Source organism: Phocoena phocoena, chromosome 12 (genome assembly GCF_963924675.1).
Source record: "Phocoena phocoena chromosome 12, mPhoPho1.1, whole genome shotgun sequence".
NCBI classification, from domain to species: Eukaryota; Metazoa; Chordata; class Mammalia; order Artiodactyla; family Phocoenidae; genus Phocoena; species Phocoena phocoena.
The window spans coordinates 31,573,108-31,600,367 of NC_089230.1; the positions used below are offsets into that span (position 1 = coordinate 31,573,108).

At 39.9% G+C, this 27,260-nt stretch overlaps 1 protein-coding gene across 1 annotated transcript; it reads right to left on the reverse strand.

Moving 5' to 3' along the window:
- Window positions 1-853: 853 nt before the first annotated feature.
- SMLR1 (small leucine rich protein 1) lies at window positions 854-9,579 on the reverse strand. The gene is given in 5 exon segments (XM_065888628.1): window positions 854-939; window positions 5,612-5,765; window positions 5,768-5,859; window positions 7,752-7,891; window positions 9,467-9,579. Coding segments are annotated over 5 exon segments (585 nt in total).
- Between the last annotated feature and the right edge of the window lie 17,681 nt (window positions 9,580-27,260).

The window sequence follows — 27,260 nt, forward strand, 5'->3', positions numbered from 1 at the left end:
ATTTGAACTACTACTTTGAATTAAATGTTTCTTTTCGGTTATCTAGGTTGGCTATTGGGGTTCCCACTGAAAGAAGAATTGTGCTAGTGAAATGTTGACTTCTTTCCATATTTAGAAGTAGCTCTCCGATGTTCTGGTTTTAGAGGCAAAGTCTTGAGTTATTCTCCACATGAGTCCCATGAACTTTGTGTTCTTTCCTTTTCCCACCAAATTGCCAATACTTCCAAGTCATGTCATGCTGAAAACTACTTTGATGGTGATCCGTACCGAGTATCAAGAGACTCTGCTTGTTTTTTGGGTTCTCACAATGATGATGTGATTTGTGAAAGCAATTGGGAAAAGGGGAGAATCAAACCAAGGGCCAGAAATGATGCCTTAAAAGGTGTCATTTCAGTGTTGCCGAACTTCAAGGGAGGAAGTGGGAACTCTCACAGCAGGAATCCACAGGTGCTCATCTTCTGCTATTTATTTGATTTCTACCAGAGTATCTTCACCTCCAAAGTCAGAATAATGCGGGCTTCCATGGGATTATATAATAATGATGCTTAAGAATTTTAGTTTGAAGACAGTGCCCTTCAGAGTAGACATAGTCCTATAAAAGTTAAAAAGTTACAATGTGCCTAGTCCATAGAGCACATCCAACAAAATCTTACATTCTTGGGACTCGCCAAAGAACTGCTATTTAAGTCGAGTCTCAGAGCTGTCCTCTTGAACCACTTTTCAGAACAAGCATCTTGGTATTCTTTTTGTCTTGCTGTGGTTCTAGTTTATTAACTATTTGCTAAGCCATTGACCTTCGCTCTCTGACCAGTAGAAATTGACTGTGCTTTAGCCATTGATCAGTCTCCAACAGTCACGTCCGTTTCTCTCTCTGGTACCAGGAAGGGCTAGCCTTACGATTGTGTTGGTGGTCAGGAGTCTGTGACAGTTCTTCATTAACTGAAAGGAAAAATACCAGTTAATACTGTGGAGGCAGCTGAGTGCCACTGGTCATTTACAACTCCTCAGGCATTATTGGCCAGCATTTCTACCCTGGTGGCCTCAGCAAGTTACAGAGCAAGTCCTATTGCAGGATCTCTCCTTTCCTCCTCAACCACTCCCAAAAGAAATATAAATGCTGATTTCTAAGGAAAGGTCCTGGTTAGAGAGGGCAACCTACTACTGTAATAAAAGGTGTTACATGCTAAGTATATTTTATATTCAGTAGATTGTGTTGATTAAATGTATTAAGGCTCCCACATTCAATAAGCATTTATTAAACATGTCTATTACCCAAGACCCGGGGATATGCAAATGAGTAAGACAGGGACTCTGTCTTGTTCCTCCCCGCCAAAAATGTGTTTGGGTGTTTGTAACTCTTTAGACAAGTCAAATCAGTCTCCTTTTTACCTTTTGGCATCTTTGACTGAAAACTGAGTGTCAACTTTTTGCCTCTTACATACTCCTTATCCCCTTAAAATATAGCTTCAGTTAAAGCTACTGAAATATTAAAACTTATCAGTGATGTCCTAATTACTAAATCTGGTGGCATTTTCCAACCCCCAGTTTTCTCCGCTGTAGCATTTGACACGAGCCCCCTTTCCATGACACCCACCCCCAATCATACTCCTCCTTTTGACTTTTATTATGTATCATCTTTCTGTGTATTCTTATCTGCTCCTGTAGCTTCACCTGTTACCTCTCTGGCAATAGCAAATTTGAACTTTAGCCCTGAAGTCCTGACAATTATCCTTTGAGATCTTCCTGGTACATCCAAAACAAAAAAAAATCTCTTCCTCACCACCACCAACATGCATAACTGAAACTATTTTTTACTCTTAAAAGTTTATTTTCAGAATTATAATTAAATTATCCAAGCTGGAGACAAGGAGTTCATAATCTCATAGGAGATAATGTATTTTATAGAATTGAACCTGAAAATGTTCTTTTTGGTCCCCACGTCAAATCCCAGCAATTTATTCTTTGCCAGGCACTTTATATGCCATGTACTCTAGGACATCATCACTCTCTCTGAACTATTCTGATTCCACACTGCTTGTCATCTCAATTGAGAAAGGGTATATATGCATTGGATGGTAACAGGTCTTAGGTTACATGAGGCTCAAGACTTAACAGCTAATGTTTCTTGATCACTTATGTGCCAGACACCGTGAAAAGCCTTTTCTCATTTAATTCTTGCAATGAAATTATGTTGTAGTCACCATTATTATTCTTACTTTACCGGTGAGCAAACGGAGGCATAGAGAAATCAAAATGAGGCAATTTGCCCAAGATCGTAGAAACTGATGGATTCAGGATTCAATCCCAGGCAGTCTGACTCCAGAGCCCACACGCTCAGCCACTCAGTTTCACTGCCTTTCCACGTAGATTAATTGCTAGTTCAAAGGTATTGCTTGAGATAGCTCATGCCTTAGATTATAGACTCACTGAAATATGAGTAACTTCTTCTCTCTTATTCTTAATTACTGAAGGCTAACTGCACAGCAGGTGCTTTGAATGAGGAGCCAGGATACAAATTCTAGAGTGACCTGAATAATGACGTTGAAAGAAGAGAACTAGAAAATGGAAAACTAGGAGAGAAAGCAAGAGAAAACCCATCATTTCTCAATGAGTTGTATCTACCAAGTGAACCAAATGTCTGTGCCAGGTGCAATGAGGAGAGCTAGAGAAATAATTTATCCTTCTCCTGAAAGAGCTTGCAATTTGTCCATCATTTCATTTTAATGGGTCTGTTAAGGACAGTGCAGAGACTAGACAGGTGAGATTAGCCAGGTGGCCATGAAAACGTCTGAGTTTGTAACTGTAGAATATTCTGCAGGCCACGAAGCTTTCCTTCTTGGGCCACAGGTGAAGAAATGTAATCTTCTTGACTCAGAGCTAAGTCTTTACGCAGAGGAATCACCATCATCAGTAATTAGCCCTGTTACAGAAAGAGATTGATCGAGTCCCTTCAAAACTTTTATAAAATTCTTGCCTTGTTTAATTCTCACACTGTTGGCTCTCATGTTGGTGATGTTTTATTTGCCTGGGCCAAGAGGATTCCTCCATTCAGCAGATACCTACTGAACACCTACTCTGTGTTCAATACTCCAGGGGTAGTGTTTTGGCTGAGAGGGCTAGCTCTGGAGCCAGACAGCCAGGGTTCAAATCCTGTCTCTACCATTTTCTCGGTGAGTGACCTTGGGTAATTGACTTAATTTTAAGTAAATTTTATATAATTAATTTTATTTCTAAATAAAGATCAATAATTTTATCTTTAAGTTTAATAATAGCTACTAGATATATTTTAATAATAGTTATTATAATGACACAAACACTGCCGCCTTAGAATTTATAAGTCAGCAGGGGTCATAATGACCAACAGTTGTTCGGAACAGGCACTGTTAAGAACCTCACGTGTATTGCCTCACTTAATCTCCACACCAACCCTACAGCTGTGTCCTGCTATTATTTCTATCTCACAAGTGAAGAAACTGAAGCTTCAGGAGATTAGGTAGTGTGGCCATTGTTACAGACCTGGAATTCAAACCTCCATTTGGTTTGACTCTGTCATCTGAGATTTTAACAATTTCACTCTGCTAACCCTTAACTTACTCTTGACTTTTAGAAATGCTTATCTGTTTCATTTTGGATTGCTGACTATCAAAACATATGTATAAAGTTCAGTGAGAGATGCCTGTACATTTTCCATACTTTAGTTAACTGTTTTAGAATGTCAGTTGCTGAAGACCAGAACCTGTTCACTTACCTGACCTTATTTTATTTTATTTTACATCTAGCTTCAGACAAAAACTTTCAGGCATTCAAGAGACACAATTTCTTTTCCATAGTGACTATTTTTGGCAACGTTGGTTATCTTAGCAAGCAATTTGTTCACGATCAGGGTGATAGTATTTTGAGCGGCACCGAAAGTAGCAGTTTAGGAATCTCAGGACTTGGGGAGATAAGATAATCAAAACTTCCACCCGAGGAGAGGTGACATGTCCCTGGCAGTGGTCGGTGAAGGGTTTGGTGATGGAAAGTTCAACACTCAGACCTCCACCTTAAGAGCTACTCCTCAAGGCAACTGACACAGATTGAAGAGTGCAGGACGTTAAAGAATTTTCTTTCTTCCTTTGCGAGAAGATTGATGTTCTCTACATACTAATTAAATTTACATGCACCATTACCTCCTAAGCCTTGAAGTATGGGGATTAATGATGAATGATTATGATACCGTCACATGCTTTCCATCACATCTTAAAATGCCTCTCTTGTCTGATGGACTAGGGTTACGAGGTAGGCAACATGACTTTCTGTTTCAGGACGCAGGAATCGGGGGTTCTGTGAACACACTAGTTTATCTGTCAACGTCCCTTTCTTTACAGGGACAAAATAGGAATGATTACACTTGCCATAACCCTGGTTGCAAGATTAATGACATGACATTTGACCATCTGTTTACAGTTTTTAAGTGAGAGCTGCTAAATAGAGATTCAAACTGGTGATATCTTATTTGGGGCCAAGTGTTCTCATTTGCCCTCAAACTGGAGAGAAGATATTATTACTTGCCCTTAGGAAAGCAGCTACAGAAAGAACTATAATTTTAAAAACCACATGTTCTCAGGGGTTTTTTAATAAGAAAGGAAAATTTGGAATTAAAGGGATCACATCCACATAAAAATGAAAACATGTCTAGTCTAAGGTTATCTGCTAACACTGGAAAATGTAATCAGGAAAAAGGATACACAGATCCCATTGGGAGAGGAGGGAAATATAAGCAAAGGATGGTTTGAGGAGGGGTTTTCAAATTTGTTTTTAGTACTTTAATGACATCATCCAACTTAAGAAATATTATTGGTTTTTGATATTGCTAAAATAGCTATTAACCTCTCATACTAATCTAACATTTGCTGGGTACATTATTAACACATAGTCTATCAAATCACAGTGCAGTTTCATTCATTTCAATTACAGCGGAATAAACAGGCTCAATCCAGGACCCAGCTTCTCATGTCCCAGTCACTTTGAACTTCCTGAGGGTTTGGTTTCAGTCTGGTTTGGTTTGGCTTTGTTTTTTTTAAACCTTAAGACCCCAGTTTCATGGTAAATTTACATCAAGCCGTGAAATATCTATGAAGGCTTGACATTTGCCAAACACTGTGACAGCACGATGTTGGCACATTTCCTTAGTAGAAGTTCAGCGGGTATTGTGTGCACACACAGAGGAACACACGGGCACGCGCACACACACACACACCTGTCAGGTTGAGATGGCAGACCAAGAAACACGTTGGAATGTTTGTGAATCTATCGGCCTGAGAGACACAGACAAGCAGTCACATGTCCCAATTGCTGACTCACAGTTCGCCTGTCTGCGAGGGGCTGCAGTTAAGGGCGCCCACGGCGGGCCTTCAGAGCCTAGCACGTCATCCACATTGCTGGAAAGATCAAATTTTGCCACGTTCACCACGGAAGATATCTTAAGAGGGGTGTGTATTGAGAAGCACCTACATATCAAAAAGGTGTGTGGCTCCAGGCCTCCCAGAAAGATGGACGGTACACGGACTTGTTCCAAATGTGTGCCATGGGAAAGGACTCTAACCCCTTTCGTGTGTGGCTTCTCACTTACCCTCCATCAGCTTGATCCTGAAGTAGGCAATGAGAAGGAACAGCAGCAAAGTCACGGGCAGGAAGATGCCAGAGAGCAGGAACCAGCCTGGGAGCTCTCTCAGGAACTCCGACAGTATGGGGCTCATTGCCATATCACACCACTGATCCCCCCCAACCCCGGGCCGGTGGGGTTCGCACTCAGATGAGGGCAGCTTCGCTGAGTCCACACTTGTTTTCTTCTGGGGCTCTGGCCTTTGCTCAGCACATCTCAGTGGAACTTTTTGTGGACTTTGCTCTATTTAAACAGCCCCATGAATTCTGAGAGGATTGCTGGCAGGTTACTCTGTAACTCAGCTACAAAGTGTCGAGGAATTGAAAGGTGATTCTCCCAGGCCATTCCAGAGATGAGTATTTATCTGGCAAGGTTGGGAATGACACCAGGAGACCTAAATTTCTTTGTATTCAGTTTATCTGATATGAAAAGTACCTGACTTAAAGCAAACCTCCTTGTTGTATATATTCTACCAATATATGCCCAGACGTAGGAAGAATTTTTCCTACATTTTCTAAACTTCAGAGAAAATATTAATTAGTAGCTATGTTAATGTACCTGTGTCGAGAAAAAGTGAATTTTCCTTCATACATAGTTTATACAACTAATAGCAAGGAAGGAGAAACAATTTTCTTTCCATATATAAAAATCTCTTCCTAATATGTCCTACTCCGAATGCTTTTCTGAGAGGTATACTGGTTTATTCAGTTATTCAACAAAAATTTAATTCTACTACAACCCAACCTCTTGACTAGATGCTGGATGTACAAGAAAACGTCATGGTACCTTCCCTCTGAGAGTGGAGGCAGACAGAGAGAGAGAGAATGGCCATAAGACATAATGGTGGAATGGATGGTAAGACGGGCCCTGTTCCTTCTTGCCCCAGTACATCAGTTTGTGCTTGCTGTTTTAGTAGCTGGCACTCTGAGCTGTTTCCTGCTCGCACAGTCCTGTGGCCCACCCTTAGCAGTAGAAGGTGCTCCCTGAACGATGGTGATGTGGCTGCTGTGGTAACTACCAAGTTTCTGGGAAAAGATGAAAAGGACAATAGACTATGTTGATGCTGGTTTATAAACTGAGTTGAGTTGCCATCCACTGCTTTAGTGAAAACATTTTGAAGATACTGGTCTACTAAACTAAAACCAACTAAAAAATCCTTTCTATCATTAAAAGGCCTCCTGGAGGATTTGGAAAACTTGGGGAGGGAGATTGGCAGCCACCTCCTTGGGCTGATTTCTCTTCTCATGTTGTCACCCTGTTCCCCATGGCCACTTGGGTGAGTGGCTGCCCTATGAAGGGCATGCTGCTGTCAATGCCTCCTGCATTTTTCCATCAAGGGTTCTGCATGGCCATGCAGAGTCTTAGTCCCAGCTGTAAAGTCAGCACCCTAATGTATAAAACAATAAGAATGGGGAGGGTCTCTGGGATGCCCAGCTGGCTTCCTAAGCGGTAAACAGCAAATAGATTTCTGTCTGATCTGCCCCTACGTATTTCATATTTTATGCTATTGTAAAGAGCGTTGCTTTTAAAATTTCAATTCCTGGTTGTTTGTTGCTGGTATTAAAGGTTTTCTTAATTTATTAAATATATCACATCACTGGGAACTTTTAGAAGATTACATATTAGGATTTGTTAAACACCCTTTAGAGCTTAAGAACTTTTATCAATAAAGACTCTTTTCCAAATTCACACTGGTTGCTTGGGTTAACTAGGCCTAGCAGGTAGAAGATAGAGACTGGTAGTCAGTCTATTTGATTGACCAGAATTTGGGGTGGGGTTCCATAGAGTGTGCAATACGTTACCATAATGACAGCAGATTCTCTACCTAGCTTTTTACCACGTGGTGGGTGTAATCATTAATGTCACTGGAAAATGTACATCTGTGAAAATAGAGGGACATGTTCCATTTGGGGTTAAATTCTCCTGTTGACTTCCTTAGTAGTGAATGAGCCCACCGTTGATTTACATGACAGTTTATGGCACAAGTGATTGCAGATGTTGATGTGAGTGAGTCCCTAGGGAACTACTCTTACACCACCTATTATGCTCTTAGTGACAGCTGGACAGAAGCCTTTTTTAGATAACTGTGACCTATTGAAGGTGATACCAAAACCACCAGCCTCTGATTTGGATTCTCTGTTCATCTGAATAAGCCATAAAGGATGACTCATTCCAATGACATGGTGCAGAGCAGTGAAGGTTCTGAAGTCCGTCAGTGGAAGGTGCCAAAGTGCTGTTGACTGATACCTGGAGAATCAAATCATGTACAGCTGCAAAACCAATACAAAAAAAATACAAATGAAACTAACATTTTCAATGAAGTGCTCTGATTTAATTATATGGGTGATGTTTTGCTGATGAAGGACTGCTCACTGTAAATGTAGTAAGGACTGCTCCAGTGGGGGCACTTTGGGTAGGAAAGTCTATATTCTCTGATCCTTGTTAACTGCCCTTCTGAACTTGGCTCATTAGCCCATGTCAATTAAAGTAGTATCACTTGGCACCAGTACTGCAGTCAGCACAAAAATAAGGGCTCTGAAATCGTGTGGCAGTGGTAGGTTATAAGGTACTCTTTCAATAAAAAGATAGACATGGAAGTGACAATGAAGAATTTAAATTCTTTGTGAACTTTGAGAAAAGGTCCACAGGCCCTCATTTATTCATATTTCAAGTAACAAATATTTATTGAGGGTTTAACATGTGCCCTGGAGGCACTGATTTGGGGCTGTGAACATAATCATGGATGACAAAGTCCCTGTCTTTGTGGAACTTACATTCCACTGGGGTGTAGTAGTATACACCCCAGGGAGTAGTAAAAACACTTCCCATATTCTGTCTCATTATAGGCTTATAACAATGCCTTTGAAGTGAGTACCAATTCTATAAAGCCCACGGAGCTTTCATAACTCATCAGTGATCACACCACTAGAAAGTGACACAGTTGGAATTTGAACCCAGACCCCACACACTTATCCATTATATTCTACTGCCTCTCAACCTCTTAGAGATATAGTGTCAAGTCAGGATAAGTGCTCTGCAGGAAAAAAAAAAAAGAAAAAAAAGCAGGACAAGGAGAGAAGAGACTAACAGGAAGTGTTACTTTTAGGTGGATGGTCAGGGAAGGAGTACTAGCCTGATAGAACTGCTGTAACAAAATACTACAGACTGGGTAGCTTAAACAACTGAAATTAATTTTCTCACAGTTCTGAAGACTGGACGTCCAAAACTGAGGTGCTAGCAGGGCTGGTTTCTGTTTAGACTTTTTCTCTCTTTGGCTTGTAGATGGCTGGTTTTCTTCTTGCTGTTACCGCACATGGCCTCTTCTCTGTGCTTGGGCACCCCTGGTTCTCTTCCTTTCCTTATAAGGGTACCAATTGTATCGGATTAGGGTCCCACCCTTATGACCACATTTAACCTTTATTACCTCCCTAAAAGGCCCTATCTTCAAATATACTCATATTGGGGGTTAGGGCTTCAACATATGAATTTTGGTGGGGTAATCAACTCAGTCCATTACAGAAGATTTCTCTGAAAAGCAGACTTTTGAGCAGAGTCTTGAATGAGAAGAAAGATGGAGCCATGAGCATATTTAGAAGAATGGAGTTTTAGGCAGAGAGAACAGCAAGTACAAAATTCCTGAGATAGGAATGTTTTTGGTGTGATAGGAGATGCAGAAGTAGGCCTGCTGTGGCTGGAGCACATTGAGAAAGGGGAAAATTGGTAGAAAATACACTTTTGAGAAACTCTGATCTAGAAACGTGACAACACTGACAGTCGCTCAAGAAAATGTGCCCACAGGGTGGTCTGTGAAACTAATTCTACCGCATTTTATTAGGCATTGCTTGGAAAATGGTTAAATAAATGTAGAGAATACTGGGGTGAGATGATTTCTTTACTGCAAGGTTTCTTAGAGCCTTTAATTTGGTAGGGCGCATTGTGAATCCCCAAGAGGAATACAGCATGAGTCTTCCCCAAACTTACTGGACCATTGAGTCCTTATTGCCGGGAGAATCTCAGGAGATCGCGGTCTGCAGAACATGCTTTTGGGTGTCGGCCATTAGGTAAGAAGATTTGTCTTGGTGCTCTGAGTATCAACCCTACCCTAAGTATCAAAGTATAGGATTGGTATTCTTAGGTAGGGAATGGTGGATAGGAATCAAGTTATTCTGAGAAATTATGGGGCTTTTTTACTTCAGTTTTTGTGAATTGTACTAGCACAGACTGGCCCCAACAACTCAAGAAGCATGAACATTGTCTGATTCATTAAAGTCTCCAAGTATCAGCCCATCTCACTTTGCAAAGTTATTTTGTTTATAGGAAAATGATCTTGTCTCATTCATGAAACTCTTTGCAAGTTTATTTTGTTCATGGGAAAATGGTCATTGGAACATGCCCACCTGACACAGTTTCTTTGTAATCCTGTCTTATTTGGGGTGGTGATACAAATTAGATGTTTCTCTTCATTAGCAATGGGCTGTGACAGGAGTGGGTAGCTCTCTGGGAGTAGTATAAGGATGAGCGTTTGCACCCCAGGGTCTCCAGGGAGGGGAGGGCACTTTGACAAACCAAAAATTACTTGTTACTTGAACATGTTTAGAACATCAGAGATGGAAATTCTGTTCAATTCAGCTTTTCTCTCCATTCACCCATTATGCTTTTGTCAATCAACATGACCAAATAAGATATAAAATAACCTCTTATTTTATATCTCTCATATAAATAAGAGATAAGAACAGAGACTGATATATGCTAATTTGAGTTAATGAAGTTTAAATTTCAGCACCCCTCATTTGCCTGGACTCTTCCAAGACCCAGGGAGGGATACCGAAAATATATACACGTGGTGTTGGTTTTTGTAGAGTTTGCAAACAAAAGGTATATTAGCTGCAATAGATATCTCTCCACTCCAGATTCCCATCTTTCACACTCTTTATGGCAGGAAGTGTTGGAGCAGCCATGGAAATTCTGGGGACAGCTCTAGGGGGAAGATGTGTTGGGGACACATTTAATTTGGGTTGGTGGAAAGTTTATGTGTTTTGCAGTTATTTCTCTATATAGTTGTAGTTAGCTGTCTTGGTGTAGCAATGACTTTCAGGGGTACTCATACCACCCCCTGTGCTATAATTCTTTGCATTGTGACCCGAATTTTCAGGGGCAAAAGGTTGTATCACAATTTGAACATGTCCTATGCACTTAACTTCAGAAGTATGTGGGAAGTGGGAGAAAAATAGGATTTGAAATGTATGGGGCCCGAAGCTGCTGTGGAAAATTCTTCCAAATCTCATGCATGTAGAATTGTAAGTGGAAGATTTGATTTTTTTTCCTGCTCAGTCAAGATGAAAGTTCTCTCCTGCAGTGTATACAGTTATAAACACAATATGCATTTTGGTGTTAATGGAATAGAATAGAATAGAATTGTCAGAACTCCTGTGTCTGAGGATAAAAACCATCAGCAATAATACTACAAACAGTAAGTACATCTTTGTGTAATGTTGCACATTTTAAAGATCCCAAAGCACTGGGTTACATTTTAGGGTGTATGATAGATCTTGTCTTGACAAAGTGTGGCAGTTCTGGACAAAAGAGAGTACTGAATTGGGACCTGAGGAAACCCGTGTTCCAATAACAAAACTACATGTATTTCTGAAAGTTCCAAGTGTGGAATATCAGGGAAATTTGATTATATGGTTATATAGCACAACACAATATAATGGCAATTAAAAACACATTTAATTCCTCTTGGAATTCCTTAATTTCAGATTATTTTTGTGTGTTTCAAAATGATGGATTATACCAAAATTCAAATATGATGAGAGGGAAAGTTCCCAGTGGAGGCCAAAATAAAAAACTGAAGGATTGACAGAAACTCCAGAATGTAAAAAAATTTGCTTGGGCTTCCCTGGTGGCGCAGTGGTTGGGAGTCCGCCTGCCGACGCAGGGGACGCGGGTTCGTGCCCCGGTCCGGGAGGATCCCACATGCCGTGGAGCGGCTGGGCCCGTGAGCCATGGCCGCTGAGTCTGTGCGTCTGGAGCCTGTGCTCCGCAACAGGAGAGGCCACAACAGTGAGAGGCCCGCATACCGCAAAAAAAAAAAAAAAAAAAAATTTGCTTGTCAGCTTTTTAAAATTTGTAATTTATTTCTTTCCTCAGTCTACGTAAATATTCACTTTCATCCAGTATTTTTGTGTTTGCAATTTTGTATTTTTTTCTCTGAAATAGGGACCTTCAAAATGTATAAGCTTCAGACCTGTATTACCTGGGTCTGCTGCTGGGTAAGAAGAGAAATGTTCCAGAGGAAGAAAGCCTGAGACAATACTAGAGAACCTTGCTCTAATTTCTCTAGTTTATGCTTCTTGCCATAATTTCAGGAGGCTGACCCCTTCTCATTGGTCTCTCTGGCTGTTTGGAGGCTCTTAAAGGCAGTTCTAATTTAGGGGTGGTGGTGAAAGTGATTCTGCAGACTCTATGTCAGAGACGAGCTTTACCCAAGCAAGAATTAAATTTAACCCAGATATCATCAATTGATTTTATGGGTTTTTTTGGGTAAATTAAGACTCAGCCTTTTCCTGCAATATAATATTATGCTTAAATATACATCCCGGAGAAGATAATCCAGCGTAATGCCATTACACAGGTTTATAGCTGACCTTTGAAATCTAAATCTAAATTTTCTTTGAGAAAAACCCCACAATTTTGTTTCTATTTCCCTTTAAAAAAAAATCCTTGTGACTTCTGCAATATCCAAACAGTAAATCCAGTGTTCATTTAAGTCTGAGAGTTTGCAGATGACTGACAAATCTATCGTTTTGCACAAGCCCTGCTTTCTGTCCGAGAGCTGCAGTTTAGAGATTCACTGCTACAACAGGCGAAATTCTTTCCTTAGCAGAGTCGGTATAATGCACAAGTTTGCATTAATCACTAAGGGTAACCTAGAAGGCCATTACTAGAACTTCTGGCCAAGGTGGTAACAGGAAAATAACAGCTGTTTGTATAAAGAAACTAGGAGCTCATTTGCACAGCTATTGGAGGCAATAGGGAGATTAATGCATGTTGTCAGTTATACAGGTTTAATTTGACTTGCGCTAAAATAGCATCAATACACATCACCCCTTTGCCATTCATTCCTTCTGAATGCTGATTAATTTACTCTCATTTCACCCTGACTGCTGCCAGGCAGTAATGAGTTGTAGCCATCTGGCAGTCCTATTTTATCTTGCCCATTGCCCCTAAAAAAAGCAGAGATGGGAACAGTCTTTTCCTGGGCGTCCATCCAGCTGCTCAGAGTTCCCAGCCCTCTTCTTGGGGAATGCAGGGCAGATACCCATCCAGACAGTGAATTCTTGAACTGGCACGTGGTTTTCGTGTTGAAGGTGGTGAACCAAAGCCTCCTAATTTCAGAATTCGGAGGGATGTATAAGAGAGGCTGTATGTCAGAGTTAACAGTTAAGCCACGTAGAAAGAGATTTGTAAAGTACAGCTACTGCTATAAAGTGGTATTTTATAGATGCATAATAATACAATGTACACAGAGATAAGGCTCTTTACAGACATATAAAGCAATACTGTTAATAATGTCTTAACTCCTGAAAGAACGGGAAACCATCTGGTCTCAGTAATTGCTTCCAAATATAATTTTTTTCTTTTCATGATGCCTTCAGAAAACTCAGACATATTACCTCATTATGGATAAAAGAATAATAAATAAGATTGACATAAATTTGATTCTATTTCAAGGACACTGTTTTAAAAAAATCCACTTTATTGAGGTATAGTTCACACACATTAAATTCTGCCCATTTAAGTCTATATTTCAATGTGTTTTGACACATTCACATACTCATGGAATCATCACCACAATCAAGATATAGAATATTTCCGTCGGTCCCCCAAATTGTTCTTGTGGCCCTTCCTGGTCAGTCTTCACTACCCCAACACCAGGCAACCTCTGATCATCTGTCAGTGTAGATTAAATTGACCATTTCTACAGTTTCATAGAAATGGGGTCTTACAGTATGTATGCTTTTGTGTCTGACTTTTTTGCTTCGCATCATTCATCCACACTGTTGCATTTTTCAGTAATTGATTCCTCTTTATTGGTGAGTAGTATTTCAGTCCATATCTATTCTGTATCACTATGGATATGCCATAATTTGTTTATCCATTCACCTGTAGATGGACATTTGAGTTCCAATTTTTAGCTATTATGAATAAATTTGTGTACTTGTCTTTGTGTGGACCTATCTTTTCATTTCTCTTGAGTAAGTACAGATTTGAATAAGAACAGAATTTCTGGGTCTTATGGTAAATGTATGTTTAACCTTATAAGAAACTATCACACGGCCTTCCAAAATGATTATGCCATTACACATCTCACTAGCAATGAAGGAGGAGGGTTCTAATTTTTCCTCATTCTCACCAACACTTATTGACATCTTAAAACATTTTTATCTGTGCTAATGAGTATGGAGTCCTATTTCATTATGCATTTAATTTGAATTTCCCTGTGTTTTAAAATACAGGTTTTATTATTATTCAGGTATAACAAGGTCAATAGATCAGGAAATGATTGCTATAAGGGTCAGCAAGGACCTAAAATATTAAAACATAAAAAATATAGAATAAAAAGGCATGATTAATACCCCTAATGACTAACGATGTTGAGCATTTTTTATGTGTGTATTGGCCATTCATACAGCTTCTTTTGTAAATTGTTCAAATTTTTTGCCTATATTTTTATTGTGTTGCCTTCTTAATGAGTTATAGCTAAATTCTTTATAAATTATGCACAAAAGTCCCTTGTCAGATATTTGTATTGTGAATATTTTCTCCCATTTTGTAGTATGTCTTTTAATTTTCTTAGTAATGTCTTTCAAGGGGCTTAAGTTTCAAATTTTGATGAAGTCCCACTTAATTTGTTATTTCACACTTTTTGTTTTATAGAAGAAATCTTTGCCTACACTAAAATCATAATAATTTTCTCCTATGGTTTTTTGTTTGTTTGTTTTGTTTTATTGGTTTTTTTGGCTGTGCCACATAGCTTGTAGGATCTTAGTTCCCTGACCAGGGATCGAATCCTGTGTTTTTTCTAGAAGTTTAGTAGTTCTAAACATTGCATTTAAGTCTGTGATCCATTTTGAATTAAATTTTTATACTGCCTGAGGTAAGGGTCAAGGTTCATTTTTTTTCCCCAAGCAACATTTGTTGAAGAGACTTTCCTTTCTCCGTTGAATTAAATAGGCATTTTAATTTTTACTGAAAATCAATTGACTATATATTTGGGGGTCTATTTCTAATTCTCTGTTCTATTCCATTGATCTGTAGGTCTATTCTTCTGCCAACACCACATTCTCTTGATGACTTACTGTAGCTTTACAGTAAGTCTTGAAATCAGGAAGTGTAAGTCACCCAATTTTGAATCATTTGACTATTCTAAGTCCTTTTCTTTTCCAAAAAATTTTAGAAACAAATTTACAAAAAAAACCTGGCTGAGCTTTTGATTGGAATTGTGTTGAATCTACAGATCAATTTGGATAGAATGACAATCTTAGTAGTATTGAGCCTTCCAGTTCATAAATATGGTCTATATTTCCATTTATTTGACCTTTTGAATGTTCTCTCAGTAATCTTTTGTGGTTTTCAGAGTACAGGTTTGCATATATTTTATTTACTTTATTCCTAAGTATGTCATGTTTTGGATGCTATTATAAATGGAGTTTAAAAAATTCCACTTCCAATTGTTTGCTGCTAGTATATAGAAATACAGTTAATTTTTAAATATTGACCCTGTATCTTAAAACCTTTCTAAACTTGCTTGTAAGCTTTAAGAGGTTTTTTGTTGTTGTTTTGTTTTTTTTGGTAAATTCCTCAGGGGTTTTTATGTGTCATGTGTACATAAAGAGAGTTTTACCTCTTTAAAAAAAATTTTTTTTTAATCTACATGCTTGTTATTTCTTTTTCTTGCCTAATTGCACTGGCTAAGGCCTGTAGTACAATACTGAATAAGTAATAAATGTTCTTTCCTTGGAAGTTATTCTGCTTAGTTTCTCACGCTTTCAATCTTGCATGCATACATTTGTGTTGGACAAATGACTCAAGAGGATTCCTAGGCAAATTTTTGAAACTGTTTCTCTGCTTAGCTCTTTCCTCTTGGGGACTCTGCTCTGCAAATTCCATCTGCCTTGTCCTCCCCAATTCCCAGTCTCTGAATCTTAAACTCTTAGGCTCTGTTTGGGTTCATCTTCCCTGTCCTGCAATCTAGAGACTGTCTTTCAGCAGAAAACCTGGGTAATGGTAGGACTCCCCTTATTTTTTACGCTACTTGTAAGGATCACAATCCTCCACTGTCCAGTGTTTGAAAATAGCTTTTTCTGTGTTTTATCAAGTTTCCTAGTTTACAACAGGAGGGTAATTCTGCATCCTGTTACTCCTTCATGGCCAGAAACAGAAGTAGATACTATTTAATTTCTAATTATCTACCAGTTTATTATTATTATTAATTTATTTTTATTTCAAAACTTGATGTGTGACTTAGCCAGTTTTGTTCTGGGAAGAGAAGGAAAATTTTGTCCAGTGGTTCTCAACCTATCTCCCATTAGCCTTATTTGAGAGCTTCTAAAACATTCCCATGTTCAGGCTGCTCCTTTGGTGATTCTGACTTAAATGGCATGGATTGTTTTTAAAGCTCTCAGGTGATTATAAGGTGTCACAAAAATTTGAGAACTACCAGTTTACTCTCAAAACTCTACAGCACTTGCCAGTGATGTGTTCCTTGGTAAGCTGGTGTGACCAAAATGGCTTACAGGTGTCCTGAGTCACAGACCTATTCATCCCTGGGGACAGCCAGTCTTAGAGCCCTTGCCCCAGCAGGAGTCAGCATCCTCAGTTTACTGCAATGTGCCACACAAATGCCATCATTTCCTGAGTGTGTTGTGACTGTAGAACATTGGAGCTTTAGAAGTAAACCCTCCTTCAGTCCCTCTCATCTTCAGGTCCCAGCTCAAATGTCACAAAACCTTTCTCTGACCCCTCAAGGACCATCCTTTTTCCCTCCCACCCATTCCCTTCATAACACATGTGTACTTCTATGACAGCAATATTAGGGTTTTAAAATCTGTTTCTGTTTAAGATTTTAGTCCCTGGAGGGTAGAGGATGGTTTCTTTTAATATCTTCTTGTCCTTCCTATTACCAAGTAGAGTGTTTTGCATTTAATATTTATTCTTTTTGGGTAGGCCATTTTGGAGTTTAATGTTTGGAAATGTTCTGTGGGCAAAAATATTTTCTGTCTTATCAAAAATATATCCTGTCAATGTATGTTTTCAGTTTTGCTGTAAGTCAGTTGGGTGGGAGAGGAATGCAAAGCCTGTACTTGGTGTTACATTATTTATAGTGGCCTTTGAACTCGGTTCACATCTCTAATCTTTTTTCACAATTAATTTTGTCCTTTAGGGAGAAGAATTGGTATTGCTTTTCTACCTTTAGGTATTTATACTTCAGAAATAAAATGGATTTTATGAAATTTGCTCTTTATACCATTTTAGCTTTTTAGGTCCAGATATTTTTATTAGGTGAGATTATTTTTTTTAATTAGTCAATAAATGGATGAAAAATGAATTTGCATAGGGATAATTTGGAAGAAAATGTGAATGTTCATTGATATTCTTGTTGGCATAATCTATTTGCCCACCTAGCTTGGTATGTTTACTCAATTCTTTTTTTACATTAATATTGACATGTCCAGGATCACTCTGTTCAATGTGGTATCTTTGCATAAGTTAGGGAAATTCTCCCCATCTGAGCATTGCTTGGCAAACAGAGCAAAGCCTGCATCGTAACCCACTCACCTGGGTCAGGAATCCTTGTACAGGGCACTATTTGTACAACCTGCCATGGTAGCTCTCTGATGACCTCTTTACTTTTAGGACAGTTTGTTTCTGTATAATTTGGCATATTTCCAGGAGATAAACATAGACTTAATATCCTCCAATGAGTATAAGACGCATGAGTACTAATTGTGAAATTGACGTTGGAGGGAGAGATTAAGGAGGTCTTCACTAGAGTCATTTAAATCTCAGTTGCATGGTTTCTCCTGTGGAAAAAAAGCCCAAAGGGGATCAAAGGTAGAAAATTAGGTAAATATTTACCACATGCTAAGGCAGGGGTGAGGGGACCTGTGGGAGCCGGACACTGAAAATCTTTGACTGATGTCTTCCATTAACGGCATGTTTTGGTTGGCTAAGACACAAAGGAAACAGCACATTTGCCAAGTGGATGAACGTGCACTCACTTAGCTTCTGGCCACGAAGAAAAAGGGTGAGGCTGTCAGCTGTCAGGGAGGAAGAGCCAAGGACAGTGCCAGAAAATGCCAGAGTAATAGTAGGAAGGGACCACACACGGCGTCCCTTTGTGAGCTAATGACTCTGAAATCTTTAATTTCTCGCCAACCGTGAAATTTAATTTTGATGGGATAAGCGCTACACTTATCCACTGACCACAAACTTGATGCCTTGGAGCCACTTCTCAGATTGCATGCAGGGAAGGGAATGGAACGGAACAATAACACTTATTGAATAGCCCTGTTTGCTCTCCAGAACATCTGATGCCTTCACATACATTGTCTCATTTAAAACAATCCTTAAATTGTTCCATTTGACCTAAAGAGGAAGATGTTGTCATTGGCAGAAGGGACGAGTTGGATGTTTCTGTTACAGGTTTTGCTGGATGCAAGTAAAGAATTTCACTTAGGCTTGACTATATTTTTCTAGTTGCAAATCACAGTGAATGATGGTCTTAAATAAATGACCTCATTCATTAGTACATGTTTTCCTTTCTTTTTTCACCTACTGGTCCTGGTTCTGTTTTCTTTCCCCCTGCTGATTTTCTTGATCTGCTTTACCCCTTCTCTCTTTATTTCTGGTTAACATCATGTCTCGGTAACCTGCTGTGTCTCCAAGCCCTCAGACCTCATTTGCTATACAGGGCTCTCCTCCAATCAGGGCTCCATCAGAGGCTCTCTGGGGTTTTTTATTTAATGGGCTTCAATCAAGATCATTAAGAGAGATCTATTCTGCAATTATTTTTGCATATTTTTCCTTTTGTTTCTTAAAGTAGAAATAGCTTCACAGAAAAACAAGAATCTCTGTCTCATCCTCTCTCCTGGTTTATTATTCTTGTTAAAACTGAGTCTGGGGGCTTCCCTGGTGGTGCAGTGGTTGAGAGTCCGCCTGCCGATGCAGGGGACACGGGTTCGTAGCCCGGTCCGGGAGGATCCCACATGCCGCGGAGCGGCTGGGCCCGTGAGCCATGGCCACTGGGTCTGCGTGTCCGGAGCCTGTGCTCCACAACAGGAGAGGCCATGACAGTGAGAGGCCCTTGTACTGCAAAAAAACAAAAAACAAAAAACTGAGTCTGGGCTAATGGATATTCATATGGGGGATTAAGTAAACAATTTAAGAGAAGAATATTATGTTTTCTACTGTGATTGATTTAACCTGTATTGAAGAAATAGAATAGATATAAGGTACCACTCAGTGCATACAGGTGATGGAGGGCCAGGCCCATAGGCCTATAGAAGTCATATCTCAAGGAGAGCTCATTGGATCTTGGGACTTGGCAGGTGCTATCTTCCAATGGCTGACTATGGAGACTTTATATACAAATATTCCCAGTGCAAAGTCATCACTTTAAACGTTTTGATTTTGAAAACCCTGGGCAGTTCAACATTAGGAGACTACTTAAAATATTCATCTCTGGTTTTTTTGTCAAGGGCAATCTGCCTTCACTTTTTTGCTTCTTTACATTTAGATCTTCATGTATCCAAGCTCCAAAAGTGAGACCTCTCTTCTTGAGGAGCAAACAATTTAAATATAAAATGTTATAAAGGTACTGAACAAACTGCAGTAGGGAGGGGGATATTAATCACGCCTTTTTATTTTCTGTATTTTTTTGTTTTTGCGGTATGCGGGCCTTTCACTGTTTTGGCCTCTCCCGTTGCGGAGCCAGGCTCTGGACGTGCAGGCTCAGCGGCCATGGCACACGGGCCCAGCCGCTCCGCGGCATGTGGGATCTTCCCAGACCGGGGCACGAACCCATGTCCCCTGCATCGGCAGGCAGACTCTCAACCACTGCGCCACCAGGGAAGCCCTATTTTCTGTAATTTTAGTGCTTTGACATCTTGGAGCCTTGCTGATGCTGGAAAGGCTGCTCTTCCCAGAGATAGCCAATTCCTAGAAATAGTAAACAACTTCACTACCAGAGAGCATGCCTTTCATATGTAAACTCACCAATCCAGAGATCACACAACTCTCCTCTACTGGGTGTTCAGACTCAGGGCTAATATTCCTCTGCCCTAATCACTCCAGGGCCGGGTACTAGACAGCTAGAAGCATCCCCTATACGCCAGAGCCTGCTGAAGTTATTCAAAGTAACCAACACAAAGCCTTCTTACCTTGCCCTGGCTTGCCTTTCTGGCAGAAAGGACAATAAAGGCTCTTGTTCAAATTTTTCCCTCATTCTTCTACTTTCCAGCTGACCCTCGTGCTTCCCTGTGTGGCCGTGTGGCATGGCTTGCCTCCTTCTCTTGGGAACTGTGAATAACAAGCTATCTTTTCTTTTCTTTCTTTTTTAGGGTCTTCATTTATTTCTTTTTAACATCTTTATTGGAGTATAATTGCTTTACAATGGTGTGTTAGTTTCTGCTTTATAACAAAGGGAATCAGTTATAAATATACATATGTCCCCATATCTCTTCCCTCTTTCATCTCCCTCCCTCCCACCCTCCCTATCCCATCCCTATAGGTGGTCACAAAGCACCGAGCTGATCTCCCTGTGCTCTGTGGCTGCTTCCCACTAGCTATCTGTTTTAAATTTGGTAGTGTATATATGTCCATGCCACTGTCTCACTTTCTCCCAGCTTACCCTTCCCCCTCCCCATATCCTCAAGTCCATTCTCTAGTAGGTCTGTGTCTTTATTCCCATCTTGCCCCTAGGTTCTTCATGACCTTTTTTTTTCTTTTCTTTTTTTTTTAGATTCCATACATATGTGTTAGCATACGGTATTTGTCTTTCTCTTTCTGACTTACTTCACTCTGTATGACAGACTCTAGGTCCATCCACCTCACTACAAATAACACAATTTCGTTTCTTTTTATGGCTGAGTAATATTCCATTGTATATATGTGCCACATCTTCTTTATCCATTCATCTGCTGATGGACACTTAGGTTGCTTCCATGTACTGGCTATTGTATATAGAGCTGCAATGAACATTTTGGTACATGACTATTTTTGAATTATGGTTTTCTCAGGGTATGTGCCCAGTAGTGGGATTGCTGGGTCGTATGGTAGTTCTATTTTTACTTTTTTTAAGGAAACTCCATACGGTTCTCCATAGTGGCTGTATCAATTTACATTCCCACCAACAGTGCAAGAGGGTTCCCTTTTCTCCACACCCTCTCCAGGATTTGTTGTTTGTAGATTTTTTGATGATGGCCATTCTGACCGGTGTGAGTTGATATCTCACTGCAGTTTTGATTTGCATTTCTCTAATGATTAATGATGTTGAGCATTCTTTCATGTGTTTGTTGGCAGTCTGTATATCTTCTTTGGAGAAATGTCTATTTAGGTCTTCTGTCCAGTTTTGGATTGGGTTGTTTGTTTTTTTGATATTGAGCTGCATGAACTGCTTGTATATTTTGGAGATTAATCCTTTGTCAGTTGCTTCATTTGCAAATATTTTCTTCCATTCTGAGAGTTGCCTTTTAGTCTTGTTTATGGTTTCCTTTGCTGTGCAAAAGCTTTGAAATTTCATTAGGTCCAATTTGTTTATTTTTGTTTTTATTTCCATTTCTCTAGGAGGTGGGTCAAAAAGGATCTTGCTGTGATTTATGTCATAGACTGTTCTGCCTATGTTTTCTTCTAAGAGTTTGACAGTGTCTGGCCTTACATTTAGGTCTTTAATCCATTTTGAGTTTAGTTTTGTCTGTGGTGTTAGGGAGTGTTCTACTTTCATTCTTTCACATGTAGCTGCCTAGTTTTCCCAGCACCACTTATTGAAGAGGCTGTCTTTTCTCCCCTGTGTATTCCTGCCTCCTTTATCAAAGATAAGGGGACCATATGTACGTGGGTTTATCTCTGGGCTTTCTATTCTGTTCCATTGATCTGTATTTCTGTTTTTGTGCCAGTACCATACTGTCTTGATTACTGTAGCTTTGTAGTATAGTCTGAAGTCTGGGAGCCTGATTCCTCCAGCTCCGTTTTTCTTTCTCAAGTTTGCTTTGGCTATTCGGGGTCTTTTGTGTTTCCATACAAATTGTGAAAAATTTTTTTCTAGTTCTGTGAAAAATGCCAGTGGTAGTTTGATAGGGATTGCATTGAATCTGTAGATTGCTTTGTAGTAGAGTCATTTTCACAATGTTGATTCTTCCAATCCAAGAACATGGTATATCTCTCCATCTGTTTGTATCATCTTTAATTTCTTTCATCCATGTCATAATTTTCTGCATACAGGTCTTTTGTCTCCTTAGGTAGGTTTATTCCTAGATATTTTATTTTTTTTGTTGCAGTGGTAAATGGGAGTGTTTTCTTGATTTCACTTTCAGATTTTTCATCATTAGTGTATAGGAATGCAAAGGATTGCTGTGCATTAATTTTGTATCCTGCTACTTTACCAAATTCATTGATTAGCTCTAGTAGTTTTCTGGTGGCATCTTTAGAATGCTCTATGTATAGTATCATGCCATCTGCAAACAGTGACAGCTTTGCTTCTTCTTTTCCGATTTGGATTCCTTTTCTTTTTCGTCTCTGATTGCTGTGGCTAAAACTTCCAAAACTATGTTAAATAAGAGTGGTAAGAGTGAGCAACCTTTTCTTGTTCCTGATATTAGTGGAAATGCTTTCAGTTTTTCACCATTGAGGACAGTGTTGGCTCTGGGTTTGTTATATATGGCCTTTATTATGTTGAGTAAAGTTCCCTCTGTGCCTACTTTCTCAGGGTTCTTATCATAAATGCGTGTTGAATTTTGTCGAAAGCTTTCTCTGCATCCATTGAGATGATCATATGGTTTTTCTCCTTCAATTTGTTAATATGGTGTATCACATTGATTGATTTGCATATATTGAAGAATCCTTGCATTCCTGGGATAAACACCACTGGATCATGGTGTGTGATCCTTTTAATGTGCTGTTGGATTCTGTTTGCTAGTATTTTGTTTAGGATTTTTGCATCTATGTTCCTCAGTGATATTGGCCTGTAGTTTTATTTCTTTGTGACATCCTTGTCTGGTTTTGGTATGAAGGTGATGCTGGCCTCGTAGAATGAGTTTGGGAGTGTTCCTCCCTCTGCTATATTTTGGAAGAGTTTGAGAAGGATAGGTGTTAGCTCTTCTCTAAATGTTTGATAGAATTCACCTGTGAAGCCATCTGGTTATTATTTGTTGGAAGATTTTTAATCACAGTTTCAATTTCAGTGCTTGTCATTGGTCTGTTCATATTTTCTATTTCTTCCTGGTTCAGTCTCAGAAGTTTGTGCATCTCTAAGAATTTGTCCATTTCTTCCAGGTTGTCCATTTTATTGGCGTAGAGTTGCTTGTAGTAATCTCTCATGATCCTTTGTATTTCAGCAGTGTCAGTTGTTACTTCTCCTTTTTCATTTCTAATTCTATTGATTTGAGTCTTCTCGCTTTTTGTTTTGATGAGTCTGGCTAATGGTTTATCAATTTTGTTTATCTTCTCAAAGAACAAGCTTTTAGTTTTATTGATCTTTGCTATCGTTTCCTTCATTTCTTTTTCATTTATTTCTGATCTGATTTTTATGATTTCTTTCCTTCTGCTAACTTTTGGGTTTTTTTGTTCTTCTTTCTCTAATTGCTTTAGGTGTAAGGTTAGGTTGTTTATTTGAGATTTTTGTTCTTTCTTAATAGAGGATTGTATTGCTATAAACTTCCCTCTTAGAACTGCTTTTGCTGCATCCCATAGGTTTTGGGTCATCGTGTTTTCATTGTCATTTGTTTCTAGGTATTTTTTGATTTCCTCTTTGATTTCTTCAGTGATATCTTGGTTATTAAGTAGTGTATTGTTTAGCCTCCATGTGTCTGTATTGTTTACAGATTTTTTCCTGTAATTGATATCTTGTCTCATAGCGTTGTGGTTGGAAAAGATACTAGGTACGATTTCAATTTTCTTAAATTTTCCAAGGCTTGATTTGTGACCCAAGATATGATCTATCCTGGAGATTGTTCCATGAACACTTGAGAAGAAACTGTATTCTGTTGTTTTTGGATGGAATGTCCTATAAATGTCAATTAAGTCCATCTTGTTTAATGTATCATTTAAAGCTTGTGTTTCCTTATTTATTTTCATTTTGGATGATCTGTCCATTGGTGAAAGTGGGGTGTTAAAGTCCCCTACTATGATTGTGTTAATGTTGATTTCCCCTTTTATGGCTGTTAGCATTTCCCTTATGTATTAAGGTGCTCCTGTGTTGGGTGCATGAATATTTACAATTGTTATATCTTCTTCTTGGATTGATCCCTTGATCATTATGTAGTGTCCTTCTTTGTCTCTTGTAATAGTCTTTGTTTTAAAGTCTATTTTGTCTGATATGAAAATTTCTACTCCAGCTTTCTTTTGATTTCCATTTGCATGGAATATCTTTTTCCATCCCCTCACTTTCAGTCTGTATGTGTCCCTAGGTCTGAAGTGGGTCTCTTGTAGACAGCATATATGCAGGTCTTGTTTTTGTATCCATTCAACTGGTCTATGTCTTTTGGTTGGAGCATTTAATCCATTTACATTTAAGGTAATTATTGATATGTATGTTCCTATTACCATTTTCTTAATTGTTTTGGGTTTGTTATTGTAGGTCTTTTCTTTCTCTTGTGTTTCCTGCCTAGAGAAGTTCCTTTAGCATATATTTGTTGTAAAGCTGGTTTGGTGGTGCTGAATTCTCTCAGCTTTTGCTTGTCTGTAAAGGTTTTAATTTCTCCATCAAATCTGAATGAGATCCTTGCTGGGTAGAGTAATCTTGGTTATAGGTTTTTCTCCTTCATCACTTTAAATATGTCCTGCCACTCCCTTCTGGCTTGCAGAGTTTCTGCTGAAAGATCAGCTGTTAACCTTATGGGGATTCCCTTGTGTGTTGTTTTTCTCCTTTCTGCTTTTAATATGTTTTCTTTGTATTTAATTTTTGATAGTTTGATTAATATGTGTCTTGGCGTGTTTCTCCTTGGATTTATCCTTTATGGGACTCTCTGTGCTTCCTGGACTTGATTAACTCTTTCATTTCCCATATTATGGAAGTTTGCAACTATAATCTCTTCAAATATTTTCTCAGTCCCCTTCTTTTTCTCTTCTTCTTCTGGGACCCCTATAATTCGAATGTTGGTGTGTTTTATGTTTTCCCAGAGGTCTCTGAGACTGTCATCAATTGCTTTCATTCTTTTTTCTTTATTCTGCTCTGCAGTCGTTATTCCCACTATTTTGTCTTCCAGGTCACTTATCCGTTCTTCTGCCTCAGTTATTCTGCTATTGATCCCTTCTAGAGAATTTTTAATTTCATTTATTGTGTTGTTCATTACTGTTTGTTTGCTCTTTCATTCTTCTAGGTCCTTGTTAAACGTTTCTTTTATTTTTTTCCACTCTATTTCCAAGATATTGGATCATCTTTACTATCATTATTCTGAATTCTTTTTCAGGTTGACTGCCTATTTCCTCTTCATTTGTTAGGTCTGGTGGGTTTTTCCTTGCTCCTTCATCTGCTGTATGTTTCTCTGTCTTCTCATTTTGCTTAACTTACTGTGTTTGGGGTCTCCTTTTCACAGGCTGCAGGTTTGTAGTTCCCGTTGTTTTTGGTGTCTGTCCCCAGTGGCTAAGGTTGGTTCAGTGGGTTGTGTAGGCTTCCTGCTGGAGGGGACTTGTGCCTGTGTTCTGGTGGATGAGTCTGGATATTGTCTTTCTGGTGGGCAGATCCATGTCTGGTGTGTTTTAGGGTGTCTGTGATGTTATTATGATTTTAGGCTGCCTCTCTGCTAATGGATGGGGTTGTGTGCCTGTCTTGCTAGTTTTTTGGCATAGGGGGTCCAGCGCTGTAGCTTGCTGGTTGTTGAGTGGAGCTGGGTCTTGGCGTTGAGATGGCGATCTCCGGGAGATTTCTGCCGTTTCATATTACGTGGAGCTGGGAGGTCTCTTGTGGACTAGTGTCCTGAACTTGGCTCTCCCACCTCAGAGGCACAGCCCTGAGGCACAGCTGGAGCACCAAGAGACTGTCCTCCACATGGCTCAGAATAAAAGGGAGAAAAGAAAGAAAGAAAGAAAGAAGAAGATAAAATAAAGTAAAATAAAATAAAATAAAATAGTTATTAAAATAAAAAATAAGTAAAAAAAAATTTTAAGTAATTAATAAAAAAACAAAGAGAGCAACCAAACCAATAAACAAATCCACCAATGATAACAAGTGCTGAAAACTATACTTAAAAAAAAAAAGAAAAAAACAGACAGAACCCTATGACAAATGGTAAAAGCAAAGCTATACAGACAAAATCACACACAGAAGCATACACATACACACTCACAAAAAGAGAAAAAGGGAAAAAAAAAAAATATATATATATGTATATCGTTGGTCCCAAAGTCCACTGCCTCAATTTTGGGATGATTCGTTGTCTCTTCAGGTATGCCACAGCTGCAGGGTACATCAATTTGATTGTAGAGATTTAATCCGCTGCTCCTGAGGCTGCTGGGAGAGATTTCCCTTTCTCGTCTTTGTTCACACAGCTCCCGGGGTTCAGCTTTGGACTTGGCCCGGCCTCTGCGTGTAGGTCGCCTGAGGGCGTCTGTTCTTCGCTCAGACGGGACGTGTTTAAAGAAGTAGCTGATTCGGGGGCTCTGGCTCACTCAGGCCGGGGGGAGGGAGGGGTACGGATGTGGGGCGGGCCTGCGGCGGCAGAGGCCGGCATGATGTTGCACCAGCCTGAGGCGCGCCGTGCGTTCTCCCGGGGAAGTTGTCGCTGGATCCCGGGACCCTGGCAGTGGTGGGCTGCACAGGCTCCCGGGAGGGGAGGTGTGGATAGTGACCTGTGCTCGCACACAGGCTTCTTGGTGGCGGCAGCAGCAGCCTTAGCATCTCATGCCCGTCTCTGGGGTATGCACTGATATCCGTGGCTTGTTCCCGTCTCTGGAGCTCGTTTAGGCGGCGCACTGAATCCCCTCTCCTCGCACATCACGAAACAATGGTATCTTGCCTCTTAGGCAGGTCCAGACTTTTAACCCGACTCTCTCCCGTCTAGCTGTGGTGCACTAGCCCACTTCAGGCTGTGTTCACGCCAACAACCCCTGTCCTCTCCCTGGGATCCGACCTCCAAAGCCCAAGCCTCAGCTCCCAGCCCCCACCCGCCCCCGCGGGTGAGCAGACAAGCCTCTTGGGCTGGTGAGTGCCGGTCGGCACCAATCCTCTGTGCGGGAATCTCTCCACTTTGCTGTCTACACCCCTGTTGCTGTGCTCTCCTCCGTGGCTCTGAAGCTCCCCCGCTCCGCCACCCACAGTCTCCGCCCTGGAAGGAGCTTCCTAGTGTGTGGAAACCTTTCCTCATTCACAGCTCCCTCCCACTGGTGCAGGTCCCATCCC